A 26,977-nucleotide genomic window follows, 5' to 3' on the forward strand; every position below is an offset into this window, starting at 1 on the left:
TAAACATTAGAGCACTTGCAGGCTGCCAAGATCTGTTTTCATAGAAAAACCATGCATATGTTGTGAACTTTGAAAACAAATTTTCTCACAATTCTTATAGATACAGAGATGATTGAAAGCAGGTTAAGGGCAGTTCACGTGTGTGTGTGTGTGTGTGTGTGTGGTGCGTTTTTTGTCGGTCGGACATTTCGACAACAAAATCCGTCGGATTTTGTCAAACTTGTGTTGCATACACACGGTCGGACAAAGTTGTCAGAAAATCCGATCGTAGGTAACGTGATGACGTTATTTTGTTACGACGGGACTACGTTCAGGCTAGTAGCTAATAGCTTTGGTCTAGGAATTTGATTTGAGCATGCGTGGTACTTTGTCGGTTCAGGAATTCTCTACACACAATCAAAGTCCGATCGGATCATGTTGTCGGAAAGTTTTATAGCCCAGCTCTAAAACTTTCTCCGTCGGATATTCCGACAGAAACAGTCCGATGGAGCCCACACACAGTCTGATTATCCGACAACATGGTCCGATCGGACATTTTACCGTCAGAATGTCCGACCGTGTGTACAAGGGCTTACACGTGTTTCAAAGCATCCTACCTTTGAATTTTATTAGAATGTGCATTTCAATGAAAGTGCATCAAAGATGCAGCATGCAGGTGTTTCAGGCACTTTCATCAAAATGTGCGTTTAATGGTTAGCGCGGTTAAAAAAAACATGTAAAAATGTGACATGCTAAAAATTCACGGCACACTAGTGAACCGGACCTTAAAGTTTTTTTTACAGCATCTGGATATGTAAATGTGTGCTTGATCTGGGCACAGGTTCTGAATCATGGGTACCAACTTTTTGTTGCTTTCACAAACCTCTAAAGTAGAAGAAATCTCCATTAACATGAAAACTCTCAAATATATAATGAGTGCCATTTACTGACCCTCTATTGTGTGGGTTTGAAGAGGGTGTTCACCTTGGAAATATTAAATGAGCTTTAAACAGCAAAGTAATCCTTGTACCTGTCTAAATGCATCACTTCTCCTCTGCCCATATCTGCTTTCGAAAGTTTATAAACACCTTTATGAATATCTGAAGGCTTCTCATTGACTTCGCTCACACAGGGAAATTCTTTTTTAAAGGTGTCCTGATAGACTTGTAGACCTTGTGGACTAAGGAACAGTACTTCACCTAATTGCTTCTCAAGAACTGGTAGAAGAAGCTATCATTTTGAATAAAACTGAGCTGAAATATATAAGCTTAAGTTTTTATTTTCTCTCACTTTTTTCCATCTAGGTGGAAGGAAAGGCAGTACTGATCACTGGCTGTGACAAAGGGTTTGGATTTGCCTTGGCAAAGCATCTGCACAAATTGGGATTTAAAGTTTTTGCAGGTTGTTTATTAAAGGTGAGTACTAAAGACATGGTTAATCATCCTCACTTTTTATCAATTTGTTGAAATGAAAATTAGAGTATTTTCTAGTTGTAGGAATCAATCAGAAACTTTGTGTAGTGAAGAACCTTACTTAAAGCAATGTGATAGAAGAATGTTTGAGGCCACCATTGCTGGCCTCTTCTTATAAGAACATTGGATTTCCTAACTGCCATGCTGATTCATTGGCATCACTGCTTCGTGTCCCTGCCTTGAAATGATTGAATAAGCAAATCTGGCACTTGTTTGCAGCATGCTTGCTCCAGGCCTGGGGATCAAAGAACACCTAAAATTTCCAAAAGAAGAGTTTAAAAGCCCTCCAGTACCCCCCAGCCCTCGGTTCTTGTGCTTCCTGCCCTATCCATAAACACAAGTGGGTGATGGAGCAATTTCTCAAGTAACCACCCCAGAGGAGTCCTGTATGAGGCAATATTATGTAAAAACTTGTGTTTGCAGGCTCCTCACATAAATGCTTACACTTAGTGCTTTCTAACGCTACCTTTGCATAAAAATTTATTATGCCTTTTATCTGCAACAGTTTTCTAAAACTGGAGAGTATAAAATCTGATGCAGCTGGCATGGTAGTCAATCAATTTCTAACTTTAGCTTATTCAATTAAGCATTGACAAAAAAAAAAAGCCTGGAAGCTGATTGGTTTCTTTGCTAGGCTGCACCAGATTTTGCACACTCCAGTTTTAAGCCCCATACAGGCCGAATGCGTGAGGCTTCAGCCGATTCAATAAAAACTGGCCAACATTCGCCCCGTGTGTATTTCGGTCGGTCTGACAGAAGCCAGGCGTTTGCCCGACTTCTGTTGGACAAGCATTCTGGAAAACAAGCAACTGCCGGGGTCCTGATCAGCACTTTTCAGCGCTGATTGGAGTGTTCTGGTTGGGGGATGTCCCCCGGCATTCCCCTGTCAGAACACAACAGCACAGTGGGGGAGATCGCTGTACTAACGTCGGATCATTAGTACATCGGCTCTGACCAGAACTGTCAGGTTTTTTTGTTCAACCCACTGAGCTGAAAGAAAAAAACTGTTAGGCCGCGTACACACGCGCGGACTGTTCGCCCAACCTTGTCCGCTGAACAGTGTTTGGGCGGACAGTCCGCTCGTGTGTGGGGCTTCAGCGGACAGTTTCAGCGGACAGTTGGACGAACAAGGTCTTACGGAAATTCCGAAAAACTGTCCGCTGAAACAAGGTTTCAGCGGACTGTTCGCTCGTGTGTAGGCTTGTTCGGCCAACTAAGTCTCGCGCATGCTCAGAAAGGATTTTCACGCCGAAAGCTATAATGCAGTGTATAGGACGTCGTATTTTTCGTCCCGTCGTACGTGCCGTTCACGTCATCGCGCACGGTTTCAGCAAACTGTTCGTCCGTCGTGTGTGGCCATGTCCGTCCATGCTAAGTTTGAGCGGACTGTTTGCCGAAACTGTTTGACGGACAAAGTTGGGCGAACAGTCCCCGCGTGTGTACGCGGCCTGAGTGTGTACCAGGCTGTACCAGGCTGTAGTAGATTAACCCCAGTAATGTAGTTTTCTTTAATCTCTGACACCCCCCACTGCTCCCATGTGCAGATACCTACCCATACACAGCTTCAGGCTTTGGAAGCTTCGTAATCAATAGCCAGACATCTTGATGACATCAGGTCCAGTACAAAGCCTACCACAGAAAGCTTCTGATACTGCTAAAAGTGTAAGAAAACTCCCGGCAGGTGCTATTGCTGTAGCAAGGGTAGCACCAGTATGTGCTAATTTAAAATATTTTATTTATGTGATGGGCTTGAAAATTGTTATAACAGTGTATTTTTTTTTTATATAAAGTAATACAACTAAACTCTGACTTGTACAGAAGACACCTCCAGGTCCCTTTACTTAAAGTGACACCAAATATAATCCATACATATCTACTACTTAATGGCCCTGCAATCTATTTTTCTGCCTCCTGTATATGTAACATTTGTACTGCTCTATACACACTGCAAATCCCATAGTTCCTAGCCCATAGTCCCTAGTCCATCTCAGGTAGTGAGAGAGAGAGAGAGAGAGAGTGGTTACCTTCCTACCAACTGGGGACCATGAAGAATTAACATAGCCACCCACTAACAGAAAGTCATCACAGCAGCAAAAAAAGCATGGTTCAACTGCAAGTTTTTACATATCCCCCCCCCCCATTGTAGAATTAAACAAGGCCATATGAAAAGTTGAGCACCAGATTGCTGTGTGGTTTGCCATACTGAGGTCATTTATGCTGTCGGTCTCTCTAAACGACAAGTAGTGAGGTGCATTAGGGTGCAGGCCAGAGCCCGACATTCTGTACAAAAGTTAAGGTTTGCAAATTGAAGCATCTTGAGTTCCAGATCTCGTGAAATGGACCAACCGTGATGTGAAAAGGGTAGGGAAGACTGTAGGTGCCTGCTATACACTTCTAAGGTAGCGTTATTACTTTTTACAGGCATGTAATCGTTGCTAGTGTACATACAGTATACTTACATTAATTGGGTTCCTGCATCTTCTCTATTAAAAACCCTTTGTGGTCTGCTTGCTCCAGCAAATTATTATAGGGCTAGGAGTTGCCAGGCACAAGGAAGCATTTAACTCCTCCAGAGGAAAACCCTGCAACAGAAGAAGCTAGTGGGCAAATACACCACATTTTTATGCAGGAATAATAATAATCTTACATAGATGCTGTTCAATAAAGTAGTTTCTACTGTGGTTATAGTTACACATTTGAAAGATGCTTATCAATTGCCTACTATGATATTGCATGCATTTTGTAGGTGCGTTGGTTAACTCTCCTGGGATTCAATTAGCCCTCCTTCTCTAGCTAGCTAGATAGCTTCTTAAATGCTTATGGCCTGACCTGCCTGATAAATTGAAATGGCCTGACCTCCCTTCGGAGTCCCAGTAAAATTTTTCTTAAACAGTGATTTTTCTCTCTTCCCTTCAATCCCCAGTTTCTGTGAGGGTGAGGAGTAAAATGATGTGATATCCTGAAATTCAGTGCTGGGCACTGTTGTTGCTACCATTCAATCACAGGTAATATTGATACTCTAATGCTAACCTAATTATGGTAACAATTTCTACATCTGGCCTGCTACTAAATATCACTAAGCAAAAAAAAAACAAAAAAACTTGGCACTGCTTATTTTCATATTTTCCTACAATAAACAGAGTTCTAATTGTAAGGGCACATTTAGATGGGCTCTGAGACCTGTCCTCCATGTTGAGCCGCATTTTGCTGCTTCTGCATTGACCTTGGTGCTGCACACAGGCAGCCCATGAATGTGGATGCAGATGTAGTGGCTGCACGACCAGTCCCATATCAAAACTTGGCATATGGGCATGAGTAGCGGCACTGTCCACTACTGCTCATATGTCAAGTTTAAAATGCGATTGTGTCTGCGCAGCTGCCGCGTTTTCATCCACTTCTGTTGGCTGGCTGCATGCATGATAAAGACACGGCAAAAAGCATCTGAGCACCGAGTGCTGTTAGAGCCCATAATAGGCATCCCTAACATGGGTCACAGGCCAGAAATGACAAAAACTACATAATCAGAACAGATCTGTTTTAAAAATATATATATATGTCTTAGTTGCATTATCCCATAGTCGGGAACAGACTAAGCATACATTGTTTTGAAGGGTGGCTATGTAAGTCTTTCCTTTCCTTTTTTTTTTTTTTTTTTTTTTGCTTTTTTTTTCCTTTCATCAACGTAATCTTTTAATCTTTTTATTTTACTGATGATAGGTAGAACACAAGATAGTTCTGCAGTAATAACTATTAGCCAGAGAACATGCAAAACGGGCTTCCTTCCAAGGAGTATTATTGCAAGTGCTGCTGGTTGCAAGCTGAACAGTGGAGCCTTGAGTGGAGTGTGAATAAGTTTGCTTTTTGCCTGCTGGTGACTGCTGGGTTGCATTTTTAGGTTCTTTTGGGGCTTTTTCTTGTAGCTTTTATACCCTTTTCTGTCACTTTTTAAATAGTGTTTTTTTGTTTTTTTTTCTTCCTTTCCTTCCTTCAGCCTACTAATTAAGGGGAGGGTTTAATTGGGCACAGGTGCTTGAGGTCTATATAAGCTTGGGTTGAACTCATTTGAGCCTGCTCATCTTGAGCTTGTGAGAACTCTGTCTAAGTAGAACTGGTCAAAGTGGTGAGTTAAAATCCAGAGTTGAAAACAGGAGGTTATAACAGGGGTCATAGTACCTGTGTAGTGTGAGTACCTGAGTGTTGTCTGAGTAGTGTGTGTGTATCATTAGTAATTGTGTATTGTGGGTGCACAGTGGTCTGTGAGTACCTGTGTACTGTCTTGTTGAGTATTAGTGTCAGGAAGCTAGTTGTTATGTAATTTGGACTGGGTATAATCTCTAATCCTCATTAAATTAATAGGTACGATGACTGGCGGGTGTGGAGAGGCGACTCGGTGTACATCTTGCGGCATGTATGCGTTCCTTGATCATCTGATCGAGGGTGAATACTGCTGTGCAAAATGTAAGCACATTGTTTCCCTGGAAGCCCAGGTTCTGAATCTGGGGAAGCAACTGTCAGCACTGAGAGGCCCCTCCACCCTAAATGAGAACCAGGATAGTACACGGCAGGTGCCGGCAGGGGCCAGCACAGAGGTGGGTGGAGACGAGAAGGTGCAGGCAGTAGCAGAGAGTAGATGGGTGACAGTCAGGAAGGGTAGAGGGGCAAGTGCCAGGGAGGCCGATCCAGGGCTGGAGCATCCCAATAAGTACGCTCCATTGAGTGACATTGGTGATCCCAGTCAGGGACCAGCACTGCTGGAGCTGAGGGATTCTCCTAGCTGCCAGGAGAAGAACTCCTCCAGTGAGAGTGGGGGGGGAGAGAAGGGAAAGGAAAGACAGATTCTGGTGGTAGGGGACTCAATTCTTAGGAGGACAGAGAGGCCAATCTGTAACAACAACCTGAAGTGCCGAAGTTGTATGTTGTCTGCCGGGCGCTCGGGTTCGGCACATCACGGATCTGGTGGACAGATTACTGAGAGGGGCTGGGGAAGACCCAGCTGTCATGGTGCACGTTGGCACCAATGACAAAGTCAGAGGCAGATGGAGTGTCCTAAAGAATGATTTTAGGGACTTGGGAGCTAAGTTGAGGAAAAGGACCTCCAAGGTAGTATTCTCAGGAATACTACCAGTACATCGAGCCACACCAGAAAGGAAGAGGGAGATTAGGGAAGTAAACAAGTGGCTCAAAAGCTGGTGTAGTAAGGAGGGGTTTGGGTTCCTGGAGGACTGGGACGACTTCTCAGTCGACAACCGGTACTATAGAAGGGATGGACTGCACCTAAATGAGGAGGGTGCAGATCAGCTGGGATTGAGGATGGCCAAAAAGTTAGAGGGTTTTTTAAACTAGGTGATGGGGGGGTGGGTTCAGAGACAGAGATAGTCAGCGTGGAGCATATTCCAGAGGGTAATATTAGGGGCATTAGTGGTGGGGTAACCGAAGCACATAAACCCAAGGTAAATATAGTAGCAAGTCCTAGTTGTAATCTTGGAACACCCAAGAGGATAGTGTGTGACCGGTCAAAATATATTAATACATTAAAATGTTTGTTTGCCAATGCCAGAAGTCTGCCAAGCAAAATAGGCGAGTTGGAAGCTCTGGTGCATCAGGAGAGCTATGATGTAATCGGTATTGCTGAAACTTGGCTTCATTCCTCACATGACTGGGCTATTAATATTCCTGGCTATGCACTCTTTCGGAAAGACAGAGTAAAAAGGAAAGGTGGAGGGGTCTGTCTGTATGTGAGAAATAATCTCAAAGCAAGTGAGAAAGAGGACCTGGTGGGCGGAGAGTGTGATGAGTCTGAGGCATTATGGGTAGAACTGCATACAGATGCGCGTAGTTCAAAGTTAATCATTGGAGTTTGTTATAGACCACCCAATGTTAATGAGGAGGTGGAGACTCAGCTCCTTGCACAGATAGAAAGGGCTGCAAGGGCTGGGACAGTGATAATAATGGGGGATTTTAACTACCCAGAAATAGACTGGGGTAATGGCACTGCTGGGACAGTTAAAGGGCAAAAATTTGTAAACCTATTACAGGACAATTTTATGGTACAGTTTACTGAGGCCCCAACTAGGAATGATGCTCTGTTGGACCTGGTAATCTCAAACCATGCAGAACGTATTACTAATGTTCAGATAAAGGAACATCTGGGTAGCAGTGACCATAACATGATTTCATTTGATGTTAGCTGTAAGCAAAAATCACATACGGGAAAGATAAAAACACTTAATTTCAAGAGAGCAAATTTTCCAAGGATGAGGGCTGCTCTCCAGGACTTAGACTGGGAGAGAATATTGGCACCAATGGGCACAGAACAGAAATGGGAATTCTTCAAAAAGCTTGTTTGTGATCTCACGGCAAAGTATATTCCCATGGGCAATAAGTTTAAAAGGTTAAAAATAAAGCCGATGTGGCTCACGGCCAAAGTTAAAAAAGCTATAAACTATAAAAAAAGAGCTTTCAAAAAATATAAAAATGAAGGAACACTAGTGTCATTTAAATGTTACAAGGAATTTAACAGAATATGTAAAAAGGAAATCAAGGATGCAAAAATTCAAAATGAAAGACAGATTGCAAAAGACAGTAGGACAAACCCCAAAAAATTCTTCAAATATATTAATAGTAAAAAGGTTAAGTCTGAGCATGTAGGCCCTTTGCAAAATAATCTGGAGTGGGTGACTGGGGACAAAGAGAAGGCTAACTTATTAAATACTTTCTTCAGCTCTGTGTATACAAAGGAGCATGGGGGAGCTCATGTCCACAATGGGGGTGGTACTGACGCAGCCCCTAATCCACAATGGCTCATAAGTGATATGGTCCAGAAATATTTGGACAGAATAAAGGTGGAGAAAGCACCTGGACCTGATGGCATCCACCCACGGATCCTAAAAGAATTGAGCTCTGTAATTTCAAAGCCATTGTATCTAATTTTTAGGGACTCATTAATGACAGGAATAGTACCACTGGATTGGCGCAGGGCCAATGTGGTGCCTATATTTAAAAAGGGAACAAAGTCTTTACCAAGTAATTATAGACCCGTTAGTTTAACTTCTATAGTTGGGAAGATACTGGAGGGATTAATAAAAGACCACATAGATGAGTTCTTGCAGGAAAAAAATATTTTGAGCAACAGACAGCATGGATTCATGAAAGACAGAAGTTGTCAGACAAACCTGATTTCTTTTTATGAGGTGGTAAGTAAAACTTTGGACAGAGGGGTGGCGGTGGACGTGATATATTTGGATTTTGCAAAAGCATTCGATACTGTTCCGCACACACGGCTCATGTGTAAGGTAAAGTCTACAGGTTTGGAAACATCAGTTTGTAGATGGATAGAAAACTGGCTAAAAGACAGAATTCAGAGAGTAGTGGTTAATGATTCTTACTCTGAATGGTCTAAGGTTATGAGTGGTGTACCCCAAGGTTCAGGGCTGGGACCCTTACTTTTTAATATCTTTATAAATGATATTGGGTCTGGGATCAAGAGTAACATTTCCGTCTTTGCAGATGACACCAAGCTATGTGGTGCAATAACGTCCTTACAGGATGTCACCAATTTACAAGCAGACCTCAATGCTCTGTCTAATTGGGCGACTATGTGGCAGATGAGGTTTAATGTTGAGAAATGTAAGGTTATGCACTTGGGGGCTAAGAATATGCATGCATCATACACGCTAGGGGGAGTACAACTGGGGGAATCCATAGTGGAGAAGGATCTGGGGGTTTTGGTAGATCATAAGCTCAATAATAGCATGCAATGCCAAGCTGCGGTTTCCAAAGCGAGCAAAGTCCTTTCCTGTATTAAGAGAGGTATGTACTCCAGAGAGAGAGATATCATTTTGCCCCTGTTCAAATCATTAGTAAGACCTCATCTGGAATATGCCGTTCAGTTTTGGGCACCAGTTCTCAAAAAGGATATCGGGGAACTGGAGAAAGTGCAGAGAAGGGCAACCAAACTGATAAGAGGCATGGAGCAACTCAGCTATGAGGAAAGATTAGAGGAACTGAATTTATTCACTCTTGATAAGAGGAGATTAAGGGGGGATTTGATCAACATGTACAAATATATAAGGGGTCCATATAGGGAACTTGGTGTCGAGTTATTCACTTTAAAGTCAACAAAGAGGACAAGGGGGCACTCTTTACGTCTAGAGGAGAAGAGATTTCATCTCCAAATACGGAAAGGTTTCTTCACAGTAAGAGCTGTGAAAATGTGGAATAGACTCCCTGCAGAGGTGGTTATGGCCAGCTCAGTGGATTGCTTTAAGAAAGGCCTGGATTATTTCCTAAGTGTACGTAATATAACTGGGTACTAAAATTTATAGGTAAAGTTGATCCGGGGAAAATCCGATTGCCTCTCGGGGGATCAGGAAGGAATTTTTTCCCCTGCTTTAGCAAATTGGATCATGCTCTGCTGGGGTTTTTTGCCTTCCTCTGGATCAACTGTGGGTATAGAATTGGGTATATGGGCTGGTATATGTATGTATGTGTGTATGTATGTGTGTGTATATATATATATATATATATATATATATATATATATATATATATATATATATATATATATATATATATATATATATGTATATATGTATGTATAGTATATTTTATTTATTTATTTATTTATTTATTTTTTATTTTTTTTGGTTGAACTGGATGGACTTGTGTCTTTTTTCAACCTGACTAACTATGTAAGTCTAAATTTTCACTTTAAGTAAACCTGCCTTATCAACCCTAGATTATTAGGTAATATCTGGTGGTTTAACCAGTAGTGGCATTGCCCACCACCCTAGTCCACATTACCACTGGGTTTAACATCTAAGTACTTCTAGGAACGGGGAGAGACGCATAACCCTTCCCCTGTCCCCAGTGTAATGGCCTGTGCTTGAGTAGCCAATCTCCAAGCCTGAAAAGTGTCATATGAGTGTGGGGACATGCTTAACAGTATGCAAAAACTTGCTTTCAAGAAGAGTTATCTTTTTCACAGGATATTTGCAGTGATGGCACCGGCATTAAAATAGAAATAAGGCACTACCCTGTTTCCCCAAAAATAAGACCTAGCGTGAGTTTAGGTGATGGCGGCAATATAAGCCCTACCCCCCAAATAAGCCCTACCCTGAAAATAAGTCCTACAAGGACTTTAACTAGGGCTTATTTGGGGGGTAGGGCTTATATTGCAGCCATCACCGTCAATCACGCTATGTCTTATTTTCGGGGAAACAGGGTAGTGTGTGCCTAGTATAGAATAATGGGGTGTGAGGCTTTCTTTTTGCCTCTAGACAAGTTTGTTTTAAGGTATACAATATTTCTAAGGCTGGGTTCACACTGATGCTGGATGCGGCTCGCAGCAGGGGGTCCGGTGCATTCCTGTTCTCCATCTCAGGGATGAATCTTGGCCGAATTTTTCAGCCCTGAAACTGAGCCAAAGACGCACAGGTCTCCTGTGCAAGCCGCTCCACAGCCGACATGGCTGTGGAGCGGGAGCCGGTCACAATTTCTTGTCATGCCAATTTGCACTATTGTGAACCCAGCCTCAAGCTGGTTATACACTGAAATCTGGCCAGTTCAGCAGGGACCAGCCAAATTTCCATCAATGCGTGGCCATGCCTGCTAGACAGAAGTTCATCCACTGATCGACTTCTGTCGAAGGGACATGTTGGAAATCCTTTTTTAATCTGCAGCCATTCATCAGTAGATAGGGGACCCCCATAGTAGATCCCCCCCCCCATTCCTCCATCCACTTCATTTGTGTGGATACAGGAATCTGTTTATTTTTCAAAAAATAAAAAAGCAAAAAAACTGCATATACTGTAGTGTTTTTAAAGCCAGTTTAAGGGGCAGCCTGGCTTTAATTGGTCAAAATCAGGAAGACTAGGAGACTTGTTGAGAGGAAAAGACAAATATTAGTAGTGCTAGACATACGATAAACGCGAATCCACTTGATTTTATAATTTTCCATTGTTTTGGCGCCACTTACACATCATCTACCTGTAGCAGTACATACTTTGAAAATGGAGACTAGGATTATATAATATGTATAATATTTACTAGTGTGTACATCTTATAGAGAAACTAATCAACAACAATGGACATTTTAAAGTACCCAGATAAAACTTTATAATAGAATGATATAATTTTTAGGAACGTCACATTATAAAAATCTCTAAAAAATGAATTGCTCATAAGTACACCATAACAGTTGGGTCCCAGTGATCTGGCCATCAAAAAAAAAAAAAAAGACAACATATTATTGTTGAACTGTTATTATGATATATACACTACATTGTCAAAAGTATTGTGACACCTGCCTTTACATGCACATGAACTTTAATGGCATTCTAGTCTTAGACCGTAGGGTTAAATATTGAGTTGGCCCACTCTTTTGCAGCTATAACAGCTTCAACTCTTCAGGAAAGACTTCCATAAGTTTTCGGAGTATGTCTATGGGAATGTTTGACCGTTCTTGCATAAGCACGGTTGTGAGGTCATGCACTCATGTTGGAGTAGAAGGCCCGGCTTGCAGTTTCTGCTCTAATTCATCCCAAAGATGTTCTATAGGGTTGAGGTCAGGACTCTGTGCAGGCCAGTCAAGTTCCTCCACCCCAAACTCGCTCATCCATGTCTTTATGAACCTGGCTTTGTGCACTGGTGTGCAGTCATGTTGGAACATGAAGAGGCCATCCCCAAACTGTTTCCACAAAATTTGGGAGCATGAAATTGTCCAAAAGGTCTTGGTATTCTGATGCCTTAAGGCCCCTTTTATATTGGGGCGGTGCGGGCGTCGGCGGTGCTTTACCTTCGTTTTAGCAGCGGTATTTGGCTGCTAGCGGGGGTTAAAAAAAAGGTTAAAAAAGGGTTAAAACCGCCCGCAAAGCGTTGCTGCCCCATTGATTTCAATGGGTAGGAGCAGTGAATACACACTCCTTCACTGCTCCAAAGATGCTGCTAGCAGGACTTTTTTTTACCGTCCTGCTAGCGCACTGCTCCAGTGTGAAAGCCCTCGGGCCTTCACACTGGAGTGAAAGGGCCCGTTTTTTTTTTTTTTCAGGCGCTATACAGGTGGTATTTTTAGCGCTGTAGTGCCTGAAAAACGCCTCAGTGTGAAAGGGGCCTTCACTGGAACTAAGTAGGGCCAAGTCCAACCCCTGAAAAACAACCCTACACCATAATCCCCCCCCCCCCTCCACCAAATGATTTGGACCAGTGCATAAAGCAAGGTCCAAAAAGACACGGATGAGCGAGTTTGGGGTGGAGGAACTTGACTGGCCTGCACCTTTGGGATGAATTAGAGCGGAGACTGGGAGCCAGGCTTTTTCGTCCAAAATCAGTGCCTGACCTCACTCAATATTGAACCCCATGGACTAAGACTGGGATGCCTTTAAAGTTCATGTGCGTGTAAAGGCAGGCATCCCAATAGTTTTGACAATATAGTGTAAATTCTCATACTACAGCACCACAATGTACTTATATCCAATGCAGTAGACTTGCGAGAGGGAGTGAGGAGGTCTGTTAGAAGTTTTTGAGTTAATTAATATTTTAAGTGATAAAAGTTTCTGAAAATATATTTAAGTTATATATACGGTAATAAGTATGGTTTCTGAAGGTCACAGAACAACAGAGTACAGGGAGGAGTGGTTTTGCTGAGTAGGTATTTCTATTTTTGAGTTACTATGTCAGGACAATGGGTGGAGTTATGCTACTTATCTATAGACTGAACCATATTAGGTATATATGCAAATATGGGAGTTATTAGGATATGCTGACATAACATCATGAAACAGTATAAGAATGGAGTAAGATTATTAGAGTAGGGTAGATCGGTGGGAAGAGAAGGAACTCTACACTTTGGAAAATGTAACACCAGAAGTACCACCTTAGAAGCCAAAACCATGCCATATGTTACCAGATGTCAATCTTATCTTTGCTTATCTTTCTGAAAAATAAACCAACTATTGAACGAACGAAGGATTCTTCAATTTCTACTCCTGAAAATACGTAGCAAATGCGGCCTTGGATGAAGACATGCATATCTCCGCTACACACCCTTTAGGAGAAGGGATACTGATTCACATATTACACAAAGACTTTGCTATTCATTAAGAAACGCCCCTGTGAGTATAGTAGAATGTATTTTACTAGGAAGTGTAGTGTATTTAGAGTTTCCACTACATTTACACTACTCTCCTTGCACTTTCTTTCAAGGTCGCATAGTCTTTCTTCCTGTACTATATTGATGACATTGCCGTGGATGTAGCATACCATCCTGGCTAGAGTCTATTAAAACACACAGTATTGTTTGAATACCTCCTCACCCCTACACTTCCCACATTAGTAATATTTTTCTCCCATAGGACATTAGTACTGTCAGAATGTTAGTAACATTTCTTTAAAAGGTATTTACTGCCAGGGACGCTCCACATTAGAACTCTTGATCTTAATGCCCTGTACACACGGTCAGACATTCCGACCACAAAATCCGTCAGATTTTTTCATATGGATTCTGGCCGAAACTGGTGTTGCATACACACGGTTAGACAAAGTTGTCGGAAAGTCCGATCGTTCGGAACGAGGTGACGGGACTACGTAGAGGCTAGTAACCAATAGCTTTGGTCTCGTAATTTAATCTGAGCATGCTTGGCATTTTGTCTGTCGGAATTCTCTACAAACGATGGGAAAAAGTCTGATCGGATTTTTTTGTCTGAAAATTTTAGATCCTGCTCTCAAATTTTTTTCCGTCAGAATTTCCGACCGAAAAGGTCCAATAGAGCCCACACATGATCGGATTTTCCGACAATATAATCCGATTGGTCCTTTTGCATTGGAATTTCTGATCGTGTGCACAGGGCATTATAGAGTGCAAATGCTGTATGATGACCATTAGAGTCCTATGTATTTCAGGGTCTGCAGTTGACCTCAAGTGTTGAGGTTCTTTAACTTATGTCCTTATGCTTGCCCAGGAGATACTTTTTAACCACTTGCTTACTGGGCACTTAAACCCCCCTCCTGCCCAGACCAATTTTCAGCTTTCAGCGCTGATGCACTTTGAATGACAATTGTGTGGTCATACAACACTGTACCCAAATGAAATTTTTATCATTTTTTTCCCACAAATAGAGCTTTCTTTTGGTGGTATTTAATTACAGCTCGGAGTTTTATTTTTTGCTAAACAAACAAAAAAAGATGCAACTAAAATAAAAATAAAAAATAATGTTTAATAGTTAAGGCGGCACTAATAGGCACAGATAAGGTGGCACAGATAGGCACAAATAAGGCAGTACTGATGGGCACAGATAAGGTGGCACTGATGGGCAAAGATGGGCACAGATAAGATGGCATGGATGGGTGGCACGGATGGGTGGCACTAAGGGGCACTAATAGGTACCACTGATAGATGGGACTGATGGGCACTGATAGGTGGCTGTGATAGGTGGCACTGATGGGCGGCACTGATGGGCACAGATATGTGGCACTGAGGTGCAGCACTGTTGTTGAGGCAGATTGTGGGCACTGATAGGTGGCACTGTGGGCACTGATGGGTGGCACTTTTTTAATATTTAGGTGGCACTGGCAGGTGGGCACTGATGAGCTGGCCGTGAGAGGGACTGAAGTCCCTCTCATGGCCGCCGGTGACCGGCTTTCTTATAGCCGATAACCGGCTCTGTTGTGATCACATGATCAGCTGTCATTGGCTGACAGCTGATCATGTGTTAAGGGGTCGGGATCGACCCCTTGCTCCGTTCTGTGATCAGGCGAGTCTCAGACTCAGGGGGCGCGCAGGCCGCTCGTGCACGGGACAACGTCAATAGACGTCGTCCCGGCAAAGCAGGTCCGCACTGTAGCCGTCATTCGGCTATAGCGCGGATCTCCAGTGGTTAAGAACTATATTCGGAAACAGTTACATGTACGAAAAAATAGCCTCAATCATGCAGAGTTTATTTTTGAGAAGCATCTTGAGAGAGGTCTCTACTCCATCACTCTTTTAATGATAACTAAAAATATACATTACTGCAGTGAGTTTTCTGACTATATGAAAGATATGCAAACCCCATAGATGTACTGAATTGGGGAAAAGTATATTGAAGTATTGTAACTTATGAAAATGTACTTATGAGCAATGAATTTGTAAGAAATGTTTATAGCGATAATTATAAAAAAATGTAGAGAGAAAAAAAATATTTTCCTGAAAGGCTCCATGGCAGCATACGTGTGGGTAGCCCCGCCTCCACGATTACCCAATAGGACCCAACTCCCATAAATCTTTGCTCCTGGCCACTATCAGTGTTCCTTTTTTGTCCTCCCCAGTAGGACCAGATGGTTTCTTTCCTGGAAATAAAACTTCACGACGATCGATTGGCTGATTGACTGAGAAATTTTCCTCCGATAGGCCCTGACTGTTAAGCAGGGTATGGAGAGTATTTGCAGAGTAGCGCTGAAGAAAGGATTTCCTACCTGAGTGCGCACGGTCTGTGTCCCGTTGTTATGGGTGACCATTATCTGCTGGAGGTATGGCGTGTGTGTTCCAGTCCGTTCGGCCAGGTGATCGTTGGTGGAGTGGTGAGCCTTTTATCTATCCATGGCAGCATTGTATTTGTGTGTATTTCTTTTGTTTGTCTTGCGGTCTCCTCCATGCCGTTTGCGTTCGCTTCCGCGTTCCAGCAAACCTCTCTCCTACTTCCGGGTTATGCAGGCGTTCTGCGCATGTGCGAACCCGGTATGAGACCGAGGCTTGGTTCCCGCGCATGCGCGCGAGCGCCTCGCGTCTGACGTCGGCGATGACGTCACGGGCGCCAAATTTAAAAGGCTTTGGAAGCTGTCAGAACCCTGGGAATGTTTGCAGTGGTCGCAGCGACTTCCCGGGGCTGTCAGCGCGGCGGTTTAAGGTAAGAGCGTGTCCCTTAGGCTGGGGAAATGCTTTTTAAAAAAAAAAAAAAATGTGTGTTTTATTTTTCTCTTTGGTTGCAGTGTTTCTTAAACTGTGGGTTTATTGTGAATATGGACGCCTTACTGCCTCCTAGTGGCCAGCCCGCTCATGTTAGGTAGGTCTTTTAGTATTTATGCTTTTTATATATTGGAGAGAGTGTTTGGCATAGGTAGGATTGACTGTATATCCTTTTCTCTCTCTGTCTGTTTTACCCTTACAGCCCTTCTGGGTCTGATCCACAACCTAACACTTCTAGACGCAGTGGATCATCAAGATCACACCGCCATAAATCCTCCTCAAGATCTAGCCAGCATAGGTCAAGATCTGAACAGCATAATAAGAATTATTCTCACCCCCCTGCTGCTCACTCCAGCAAGCGTACGGAAAAATCATGCTGGGGGTGCAGGATGCCTGTTCCTTCGGACGTATCCTTATGCGATCATTGCTTCTCCAAAGCTGCAGATGAAAGGGATGGTGCAGACCAGCGTTTGGAGTCAATAGTAAGACGGGTTGTGAAGGAGTCTCTGCAGGAGAGGGATGCTCTACAGCTGTGTGAATCCCCGTCAGAATTATTGGCTCCTCCACCTGGAGAGAACCCATTGCAGGAGACATGGGAATCCTCTCAGCCAAGCCGCCTATCTGCTCCCATCTCAGATAGTGAATCTGACTGTGAGGATCCTAGTTTAGGTTTTGACTATGGACTGGTGCCTTCGTTGGTCAAAGCAGTGAGAGAGGCTCTGAAGTGGGAAGACCCTATTACTTCCCCACCAAAGCAGAGAAAGTTCTTTAAACAGCTCAATAAGGAGCGACAATTTTTTCCCTTCCTTTCAGAGTTGGGTGACATTATTACCGAGGAATGGAGCAAGGTGGATAAAAAGGGTTCCATGCAGTCAAAAATCCTGAAATTATATCCCTTTAAAGAAGAGGATGTGAAGCACCTGGAGTCAGCACCACTGGTGGATGCAGCGCTCATGCGTTTGGTGAGATATGTAACCCTACCCTTAGAGGATACGGTATCCTTTAAAGATCCTTTGGAAAGGCGGATCGATTCAGACCTTAAGAGGATATATCTGACTTCTGGAATGGCTTGCAAACCAGTGCTTGCAATGGCAGCGGTATCCAAGGCCATAGAATCATGGGCTGATTCTGTAGAGGAATTCCTGAGGGGTATTTCTATTGAATCAGCAAAAGACTCCCCTATTCAAGAAATCAGGATGGCGTCTGCCTTTTTGGGGGAGGCATCTATTGATGTTATCCGCCTGATATCTCGGGATATGTTAGCAGCAGTCTCAGCTCGCCGTGCGTTATGGCTCCGTCCATGGCTGGCGGATCCAGCATCCAAACAGGCCTGGTGCCGTATTCCCTTTGAGGGATCATCTTTGTTTGGTAACAAGCTGGATACTGCCATATCCTGGGCTACAGGTGGGAAATCTGGGTTTCTTCCCCAGGACAGACGTCTTCAAAATCAAAGGCGTCCATTTCCTAGAAGACAAGGCCCTGATCGTGCCAGGGAGGCGCGGAGCTATAGACCTGGTCGAGAATTCTCAAGGTCATGGAGATCCAGGCAATCTTCTTTCAAAAATACCTCAAAAGGGGGTTCGTCCGGCAAGCAGGATTCCGCGAAATCCTTTTGAAATTGGGCCCGCTCAAACTTGTCAGGTGGGGGCTCGTCTTCTCCACTTCAGGCATGTTTGGGCGGCCTCAATTCGGGATTTTTGGACTGTAAAAACAATTTCCTCAGGTCACAAGTGGGGTTTTATCAGCACCCCAAAGCTAAGATTTATTCCCACAAATCTTCCAGAATCAAAAGAGAAGAAACAAGTCCTATTGACCTACGTGAACTCTTTACTGGATCAAGGCGCAGCCGTTCCCGTTCCAGAAGAAGAACGTGGAGAGGGCATGTATTCCCCTTTGTTTCTGGTTCAAAAGAAAAACGGCACATGGAGGCCGGTAATAGATTTGACCCATCTCAATTCCTTCATTCGCAAAGAGAAGTTCAAGATGGAATCTCTGCTTACCATCCAGCAGTCCGTGTATCTGGGGGACTGGATGATATCAGTCGATTTGAAGGACGCTTACTTCCATGTTCCCGTGGCAAAGGAGTTTCAACAATACCTCCGCTTTGCAGTAGGCATTCAACATCTTCAATTTACATGTCTTCCCTTTGGGTTAACAACGTCCCCACGGGTCTTCTCCAAAGTTCTTTTGGCAGTTGTGGCCTTTCTCAGAGTCAAAGGTGTTCGTCTCCATCACTATCTCGACGACCTTCTTCTGCTATCCCAGAACAAAGATCAGCTCTTGGAGCACAAAGACCTAGTCATCTCCACTCTACAGGAGTTCGGGTGGCTTCTGAACTTAGAAAAGAGTCACCTAGATCCAACTCAGTCTCTTGTTTTCCTAGGGGCGCAGTTCAACACAGCAGAAGGTACTATCGCCCTTCCAGAAGAGAAGGTTGGAGTCATACGAGACAGGATTCATGCAGCCCTTGCAGCATCCCATCTCTCGGCTCTCCAATGTCTGAGGGTGATTGGCACAATGTCAGCCACCATTCCCATGGTAAAGTGGGCCCAGTGGCACACTCGTCCCTTTCAGAAGGGGTTTCTACAACAGTGGGACTTATCCAGCCAGACACAGCGCATATTCCTCACTCCAGCCATGAGGACGTCTCTTCTTTGGCTACAGGGGAAGAACCTGCGCAACCACCATTCAATCATTCCCATCTCATGGGTCACGGTAACTTCAGATGCCAGCAACCGAGGATGGGGCGCTCACTGCCTTTCGGAGGTCGCTCAGGGCAGGTGGACGTTTCCATCACAGAGAGTCGTCTCCAATGTTCTGGAGCTAAGAGCGGCCTTCCAGGCGCTTCGGTCATTCCATCATCTGACAGCGAATGCCTCGGTCATGCTAAGGTTGGACAACACAACCGCGGTGGCTTACGTAAAGAAGCAAGGGGGAACTCGCAGCTGGTCCCTGTTACAGGAGACGGAGCCAATAATGAATTGGGCTCAGAAGAATTTGTCCAACCTTTCTGCAGTCTACATCCCAGGGGTGCAGAATGTTCAGGCGGACTTCCTATCGCGTGTCGAGTTGGACAACAACGAGTGGTCTCTACACCGGGAAGTATTCGATTGGCTCCTGACCTTAGGATTGTCCCTGGAAGTCGACTTGTTCGCTTCCCCGTGCAATCGGAAGCTTCCGAAATATTACTCAAGGTTCAGGGATCCCCAGGCATATGGGATAGATGCCCTCACAGAACATTGGAAGTTTCAGACAGCTTACGCCTTCCCTCCAGTTCCGGTGATCCTGCAATTCCTTCGGAGACTCAGGTCAGAGAAGGCGGAGATTCTCGCAGTAATTCCTTTCTGGCCCAACAGACCTTGGTTCCCTCTACTGCTGCTCCTCAGTTATCAAGAGCCAGTTCCCCTGCCTCTCAGGTCGGATTTGCTATCTCAAGGCACAAGGTTACATCCATGCCCATCATGTCTGAACCTCAAGGTATGGTTTTTGAGAGGGAAAGGCTAGAAGCTCTTGGTTGTCCGGAAGAGGTCATCCCAACCCTTCTCAATTCCAGACGCGGGAGTACTAATGGGGTATATGAGCGTATATGGTCCAAGTTTTCGGCCCATATGTCCTCCAGAGAAAATTCTTGCAGTTCTCCAACAATACAAGACATACTAAGCTTTCTTCAAACAGGCCTTGATTTACCTCTAGCTATCAGTTCATTGAGAGTCCAAGTATCGGCTATTTCAGCCTTTACGGGTATTTCCTGGGCAAACCATGCACTGGTACAACAATTCTTCAAGGGAGCTACTAGGCTCAGACCCCAAAGAAAACCAAGGTTTCCTAAATGGGACCTCCCTTTAGTGCTGGATTTTCTCTCAAACCTTGGAAAGGATTCTACGGAGCCTCTGTCCATAAGGGATCTCACTCTCAAGACCATCTTCTTGGTAGCTATAACCTCAGCCAAGAGAGTTTCTGAGATTAGGAATCTAGGTTCGGAAGAACCCTTTCTGACTTTCTTTCCAGATAGGGCAGTATTGATTCCCATGTTGGGATCGCATCCCAAAGTAACCTCGGTCTTCCATGAGAATCAGGAAGTTGTGCTTCCCACTTTCAAAAACTCAGAGAGTCAGGATGTTCATCCTCTGGACGTAGGACACGCGCTGAAACAATATTTGGAAGTCACAGCTCCCTTTAGACAAACAAAATTTCTTTTTGTTCTCCCTCATGGCAAGAATAAAGGATTGCGAGCTTCGGCTAGATCTATCTCTACCTGGATCGTTCAGATCATTCAGAGGGCGTACAGAGCAAAGGGCTTGGCTCCTCCTGAGGCATTAACGGCTCATTCAACACGGAGTATTTCAACATCGTGGGCAGCTTCTCGCCATGTGGCGCCTGAAGTTATTTGCAGAGCGGCCTCTTGGTCTTCTATTAATACCTTTATTTCTCATTACTGTGTAGAGCCAGCGGCTCTGTCTTCTGTTAATTTTGGTTTGCAAGTTTTGTCGGTTGACAATGCTAAATAAACTTTTGTTCTTTGCTCGACATTTTGCCCACCCGGGTGTGTTTGGCGAGTTATTTCCCACACGTATGCTGCCATGGAGCCTTTCAGGAAAACTGAAAATTTATATCAAATACTTACCGTAATTTTCCTTTCCTGATAGGCTCCATGGCAGCAGGAGTTCCCTCCCAAATGTCTGGAGTCGGCTAGTTACGGAACACTGATAGTGGCCAGGAGCAAAGATTTATGGGAGTTGGGTCCTATTGGGTAATCGTGGAGGCGGGGCTACCCACACGTATGCTGCCATGGAGCCTATCAGGAAAGGAAAATTACGGTAAGTATTTGATATAAATTTTCCGTTATATATCATTTTTTTTTCTGTGTGGGTACCTTTTTTAAAAGTCTAGGGTTGCTGATTGATTTTCTTCTATACAAGTGTTCTATACTGGGTTTTGGTCTCCCCATAACCACACTCTACTTGATTTGATAGTATGGGCATTTAAATATTCATCCTATTAACTAAAGCAGTAGACATTTGTTCAGTCGAAGCAGATAACTGCTGGAGTAGTGAAAGAGAATCAAGGCTTTGTCTGCTGGCCTGCTAATCAGTAGCTGCCTTGTAAATATCTAAACCGATTTGGATTAACCTTTCATGCTTTTTTGTTTCCCCCACTGGTTATTTGTTTGCAATTAACTGCAGCCTATTTATGATTATATACTGTGTGTGTATGTATTATATATATATATATACACCAAGCAAAATTATAAACGCAACACTTTTGTGTTTGTCCTTTTATCATGAGCTGAACTCTAAGATCTACGAATTTTTCTATGTACAGAAAATATTCTTCACAAATCTGTTAAAATCTTTGTTAGAGGGCCTTCACACCGAGTAAAGCGGTGCTATTTTTAGCGTCTCTGTACCGTTGTTTCAGCGGTGCTATTCGGCCACTAGCGGGTTGGTTAAATCTGCCTGCAAAATGTCGCCGGAGCGGCATTTTCCCGGCGGTATCGCAGCGCTGCCCCATTGATTTCAATGGGGAGCAGCGGTGGAGGAGCATGATTATTGCACAGGTGTGCCTTAGGCTGGCCACAATTAAAGGCCACTCTAAAATGTGCAGTTTTATCACACAGCACAATGGCACAGATGTCGCAAGTTTTGAGGGAGCGTGCAATTGGCATGCTGACTGTAGGAATGTCCACCAGAATGGTTGCCTTTGAATTGAATGTTCATTTCTCTACCATAAGCCGTCTCCAAAGAAAATTTGGCAGTACAACCAACCAGCCTCAGATGTGTAACCACACCTGCCCAGGACTTCCACATTCAGCATCTTCACTTCCAAGATCGTCTGAGACCAGCCACCCGGACAGCTACTGCAACAATTGATTTGCATAACCAAAGAATTTCTCCACAAACTGTCAGAAACCATCTCAGGGAAGCTCATCTGTATGCTTGTCATCCACATCGGGGTTTTGATCTGACTGCAGTTCGTTGTCGTAACTGACTTGAGTGGGCTAATGCTCACATTCAATGGTGTCTGGCACTTTGGAGAGGTGTTCTCTTCACGGATGAGTTATGGTTTTCACTGTACAGGGCAGTTGGCAGACATCATGTATGGCGTAGTTTGGGTGAGCAGTTTGCTGATGCCAACATCATGGATCGAGTGGCCCATGTAGGTGGTGGGGTTATGGTATGGGCAGGCATATGCTAAGGACAATGACCACAGGTGCATTTTATTGATGGCATTTTGAATGCACAGAGATACCGTGACGAGATCCTGAGGCCCATTGTTGTGCCATTCATCCACGACTATCACCTCATGTTGCAGCATGATAATGCACGGCCCCAAGGATCTGTACATAATTCCTGGAAACTGATAACATCACAATTCTTGCATGGCTAGCATACTCACCACATATGTCACCCATTGAGCATGTTTGGAATGCTCTGGATCAGCGTATATGACAGTGTATTCCAGTTCCTGCCAATATCCAGCAACTTCACACAGCCATTGAAGAGGAATGAGCAAACATTCCACAGGCCACAATCAACAACCTGATCAACACTATGCGAAGGAGATGTGCTGCACTGTCTGAGGCAAATGGTGGTCACACCAGATACTGACTGTTTTTTGGTTCCCCTCCGTGTGCTTTCACACTGGGGCGCTGCGCTGGCAGGGCGTCACAAAAAGTTCTTCCAGTAGCTTCTTTGCAGCCATGGAGGAGCGGTAAATACACCGCTCCTCCACCGCTCCTGCCCATTGAAAACAAATGGGGCAGCGCTGTGATACCGCCGGCAAAGCACCGATGTAGCAGCGTTTTTCAAGCAGATTTAACCCCTTTCTGGCGGGGGGTTAAAACCGCCCCACTAGTGGCCGAATAGCGCGGCTGAAACTCCAGTAAAAATAGCGCCGCTTTACTGCTGACGCCCGGGGCGACTCATTGTGAAAGGGGTCTAAGGCACACCTGTGCAATAATCATGCATCTTGATATGCCACACCTGTGAGGGGAATGTATTATCTCGGCAAAGGAGAAGTTCTCACTAACACAGATTTGTGAACATTATTTGAGAGAAATAGGCCTTTTGTGTACATAGAAAAAGTTGTAGATCTAAGTCCTCATATACACTGCTGCTGGTTGTTTAGGAGCAGTTGAGCATTTTTTTCAACTGCTCCTGAACCCTCCTATGTTATCTTATCAGTAGATGTACAGTAGATGTACACAGGGTCTTTATAGTGTTTCTAGTTGAGTTTAGAGGCTTTTTTTTTTAACCCCAAAAAATGCATTCAGAAGCTGTGTTTGGCGAGTTTAGCTGCGTTTACAGGCGTTTTTGGTTTTGTGGCTATTTTGAAAAAAAAAAATATATATATATATATTTTTTCAAACTCTTCTAAATACAAACACTGCAAATCGCTGCTAAACGCGGCATGTAAACGCAGCAAAACTGACATTTTAAACGTGGGTTACTATTTGTCAAGTTAAATCATTCAGGAGAGGTTGTAAAAATGTCATGTAAGCCTCGTACACACGATTGGATTTTCCGAAGGGAAATGTGTGATGACAGGCTGTTGGCGGAAAATCCGATTGTGTGTATGCTCCATCAGCCGATTGTTGTCAGATTTTCCGGAGACAAATGTTTGGATAGCAGGTTTTAAAAAATGTCTGTTGTTGGAGTTTCCAAGTGTGTGTACACAAGTCCTTCGGACAAAAGTCTAAAGTACAAACACACATGCTCGGAAGCAAGGATGAGCCAGAAGCTGTTGGTCTTGGTAATCTATCGTTCATAATGGAGAATTAACATTCGTGATGTGGCAAATTATGAAATCTCGAAATGCAGCGCACATTCTCTTCTTTTTTAATGGGATGATAATGAAGCTGCTTTGCTGGTGATATTGATGGAGTTATTGCAAACAAATTTTCAAAGGCTTTTTTTTTTCTAGTGATATTAAGAATAATATTATTATTTATTTACTTTTTTGGGGAAGTTACCACAACACCATTATCCCGTAGTTTTTAAGAGCTATATATACACACAATTGTGCTTATAAGTTTACATACCCAGGCAGAATTTGATTTTTTTTTTGTCTTTTTTAGAGAATATGAATTATAACACAAAAACTTTTTCATTCACTCATGGTTAGTGTTTGGCTATAGCCATTTATTATCAATCAACTGTGTTTACTCTTTTTAAATCATAATGGCAACAGAAACTACCCAAATGACCCTGATCAAAAGTTTACATACCCTGGTGATTTTGGCCTGATAACATGCACACAAGTTGACACAAAGGGGTTTGAATGGCTATTCAAGGTAACCATCCTCACCTGTGATCTGTTTGCTTGTAATTAGTGTGTATGTATAAAATGTCAGTGTGTTTCTTGACTCCTGATAGACCCTTGCATTTTTCATCCAGTGCTCCAGTGGCGTTTCTGGATTCTGAGTCATGGGGAAAGCAAAAGAATTGTCAAAGGATCTGCGGGAAAAGGTAGTTGAACTGTATAAAACAGGAAAGGGATATAAAAGGTTATCCAAGGAATTGAGAATGCCAATCAGCAGTGTTCAAACTCTAATCAAGAAGTGGAAAATTAGGTCTACCAAACCACGGTCAGGTAAACCAACTAGAATTTCAGCCACAACTGCCAGGAAAATTGTTGGGGATGCAAAGAAAAACCCACAAATAACTTCAGGTAAAATACAGGACTCTGAAAACGTGGTGTGATGCACCATAAAAAAGCACTTGAAGAAAGATGGGCTGCATGGTCGAGTCACCAGAAGAAAGTCATTGCTATGCAAAAGTATACCACTTACAATACACCAAACAGCACAGGGAGAAGGATCAAACCTTCTGGCACAAAGTCATTTGGAGTGATGAGACCAAAATTTTGCTTTTTGGCCACAACCCTAAACGCTTCATTTGGAGAGGAGTCAACAAGGCCTATGATGAAAGGTACACCATTCCTACTGTGAAACACAGTGGTGAATCGCTGATGTTTTTGAATTGATGGCAAGATGAATGCAGTATGTTATCAAAAAATACTGGAGGAACATTTGCATTTCATGCAAGACAGCCCAAGAATTTACAGGAACTGGGAGGCTTTTTGCCAATGGGGAGCTTTATCATCTGAGAAGATAAAGAGCCTCATCCACAAATACCACAAAAGACTTCAAGCTGTCATTGATGTTAACCACTTGCCAACTGCCGCACGCCGATTTACGTCGGCAGAATAGCCTGGGCAGACAAAAGGGGCGTACCTGTACGTCCTTTTTTACATTTTTCTGCCTAGCAGGCACGCGCTGCGGGAGCATGCCTGCGGGTCTCGCGAACTCTATGTTCGCCGGCGGCCCACAATTGTGGGGAGGAGAGGCAGAACCTGTTCTGCCTAGCAACATTGCTCCCTCTCATCAGGAGCAGTGATCTCTGTCATGTTGTAGTGAGCCCATCCCCCTACAGTTAGAACACATCCAGGGAACACACTTAACCCCTTGATTGTCGCCTAGTGTTTAACGCCTTCGCTGCCAGTGACATTGATACAGTAATCGGTGGCTATTTGTAGCTCTAATCGCTGTATAAATGTCAATGGTCCCAAAAGTGTCTGATCTGTCTGCCATAATGTCGCAGTCCCGATAAAAAATGCAGATCGCCGTCGTAGTAAAAAAAAAATAAAAATTATAATAAAAATGCCATAAATCTATGCCCTATATTGTAGAAGACGCTATAACTTTTGCGTGCTAACCAATCAATATACACTTATTGCGTGTTTTTTTTTTTTTTTTAGGTTTTTTTTATTTTTTTTTTACCAAACATATGTAGAAGAATACATATCAGCCTAAACTGTAAGAAATTTTTTTTTTATATATATATATATATATATATTTTTTTTTTGGGGGGATATTTATTGTAGCAAAAAGTTAAATTGTCAGCCTTTTTTTTTTTTGTTTATAGCACAAAAAATAAAAACCACAGAGGGATCAAATACCACCAAAAGAAAGCTCTATTTGTGGGGGGAAAAAAGGGCGTTGATTTTGTTTGGGTACAACATCGCACGTCCACGCAATTTTCAGCTAAAGCGCCGCAGTGCCAAATTGCAAAAAAATGCTCTGGTCAGGAAGGGGGTAAATCCTTCCGGAGCTGAAGTGGTTAAAGGGGGCAATACACGGTATTAAGAACTGGGGTTTGTAAACTTTTTTGATCAGGGTCATTTGGGTAGTTTCTATTTTCATTATGATTTAAAAAGAGTAAACACAGTTGATTGATAATAAATGGCTTCACCCAAACACTAACCATGAGTGAAAGAAAAGTTTTTGTGTCATCATTCATATTCTCTGTAAAATGGCCAAGAAATTGTAAGTTCTGCCAGGGTATGTAAACTTATGAGCACAACTGTATATATATTATATGTGTAGTACATGAGCTTGTAAGTTCTAAAGTGCAATTCATTTCGCCTCTAAATGTTGGGGTGCAATGATAATTGCATATTAAATGTTACCCTAAAGGTGCACACCTGTAAACAGTTGGCTTTCCGATTCGTGAAATGTAATGTTCAGATAATTGTCCATCTGTAATGGAGACCAGATACTGCTTTTCGCACACTGCGCCTGAATTTT

The 26,977-nt window shown here is 43.3% G+C and overlaps 1 protein-coding gene across 1 annotated transcript in view; it reads left to right on the forward strand.

Annotated features, from left to right (window-relative positions):
- LOC143988133 (D-beta-hydroxybutyrate dehydrogenase, mitochondrial-like) overlaps positions 1–26,977 on the forward strand; it is a 63,263-nt gene that overhangs the window by 22,165 nt on the left and 14,121 nt on the right. The window contains exon 2 of the mRNA XM_077487457.1: positions 1,284–1,394. Coding sequence (XP_077343583.1) covers positions 1,284–1,394 — 111 coding nt within the window. The remainder of the gene's footprint in view (positions 1–1,283; positions 1,395–26,977) is intronic.

This window comes from Lithobates pipiens, unplaced genomic scaffold (genome assembly GCF_037356315.1).
Source record: "Lithobates pipiens isolate NorthernLeopardFrog02 unplaced genomic scaffold, aLitPip1_a1.2 Scaffold_18, whole genome shotgun sequence".
Lineage (NCBI taxonomy): Eukaryota > Metazoa > Chordata > Amphibia > Anura > Ranidae > Lithobates > Lithobates pipiens.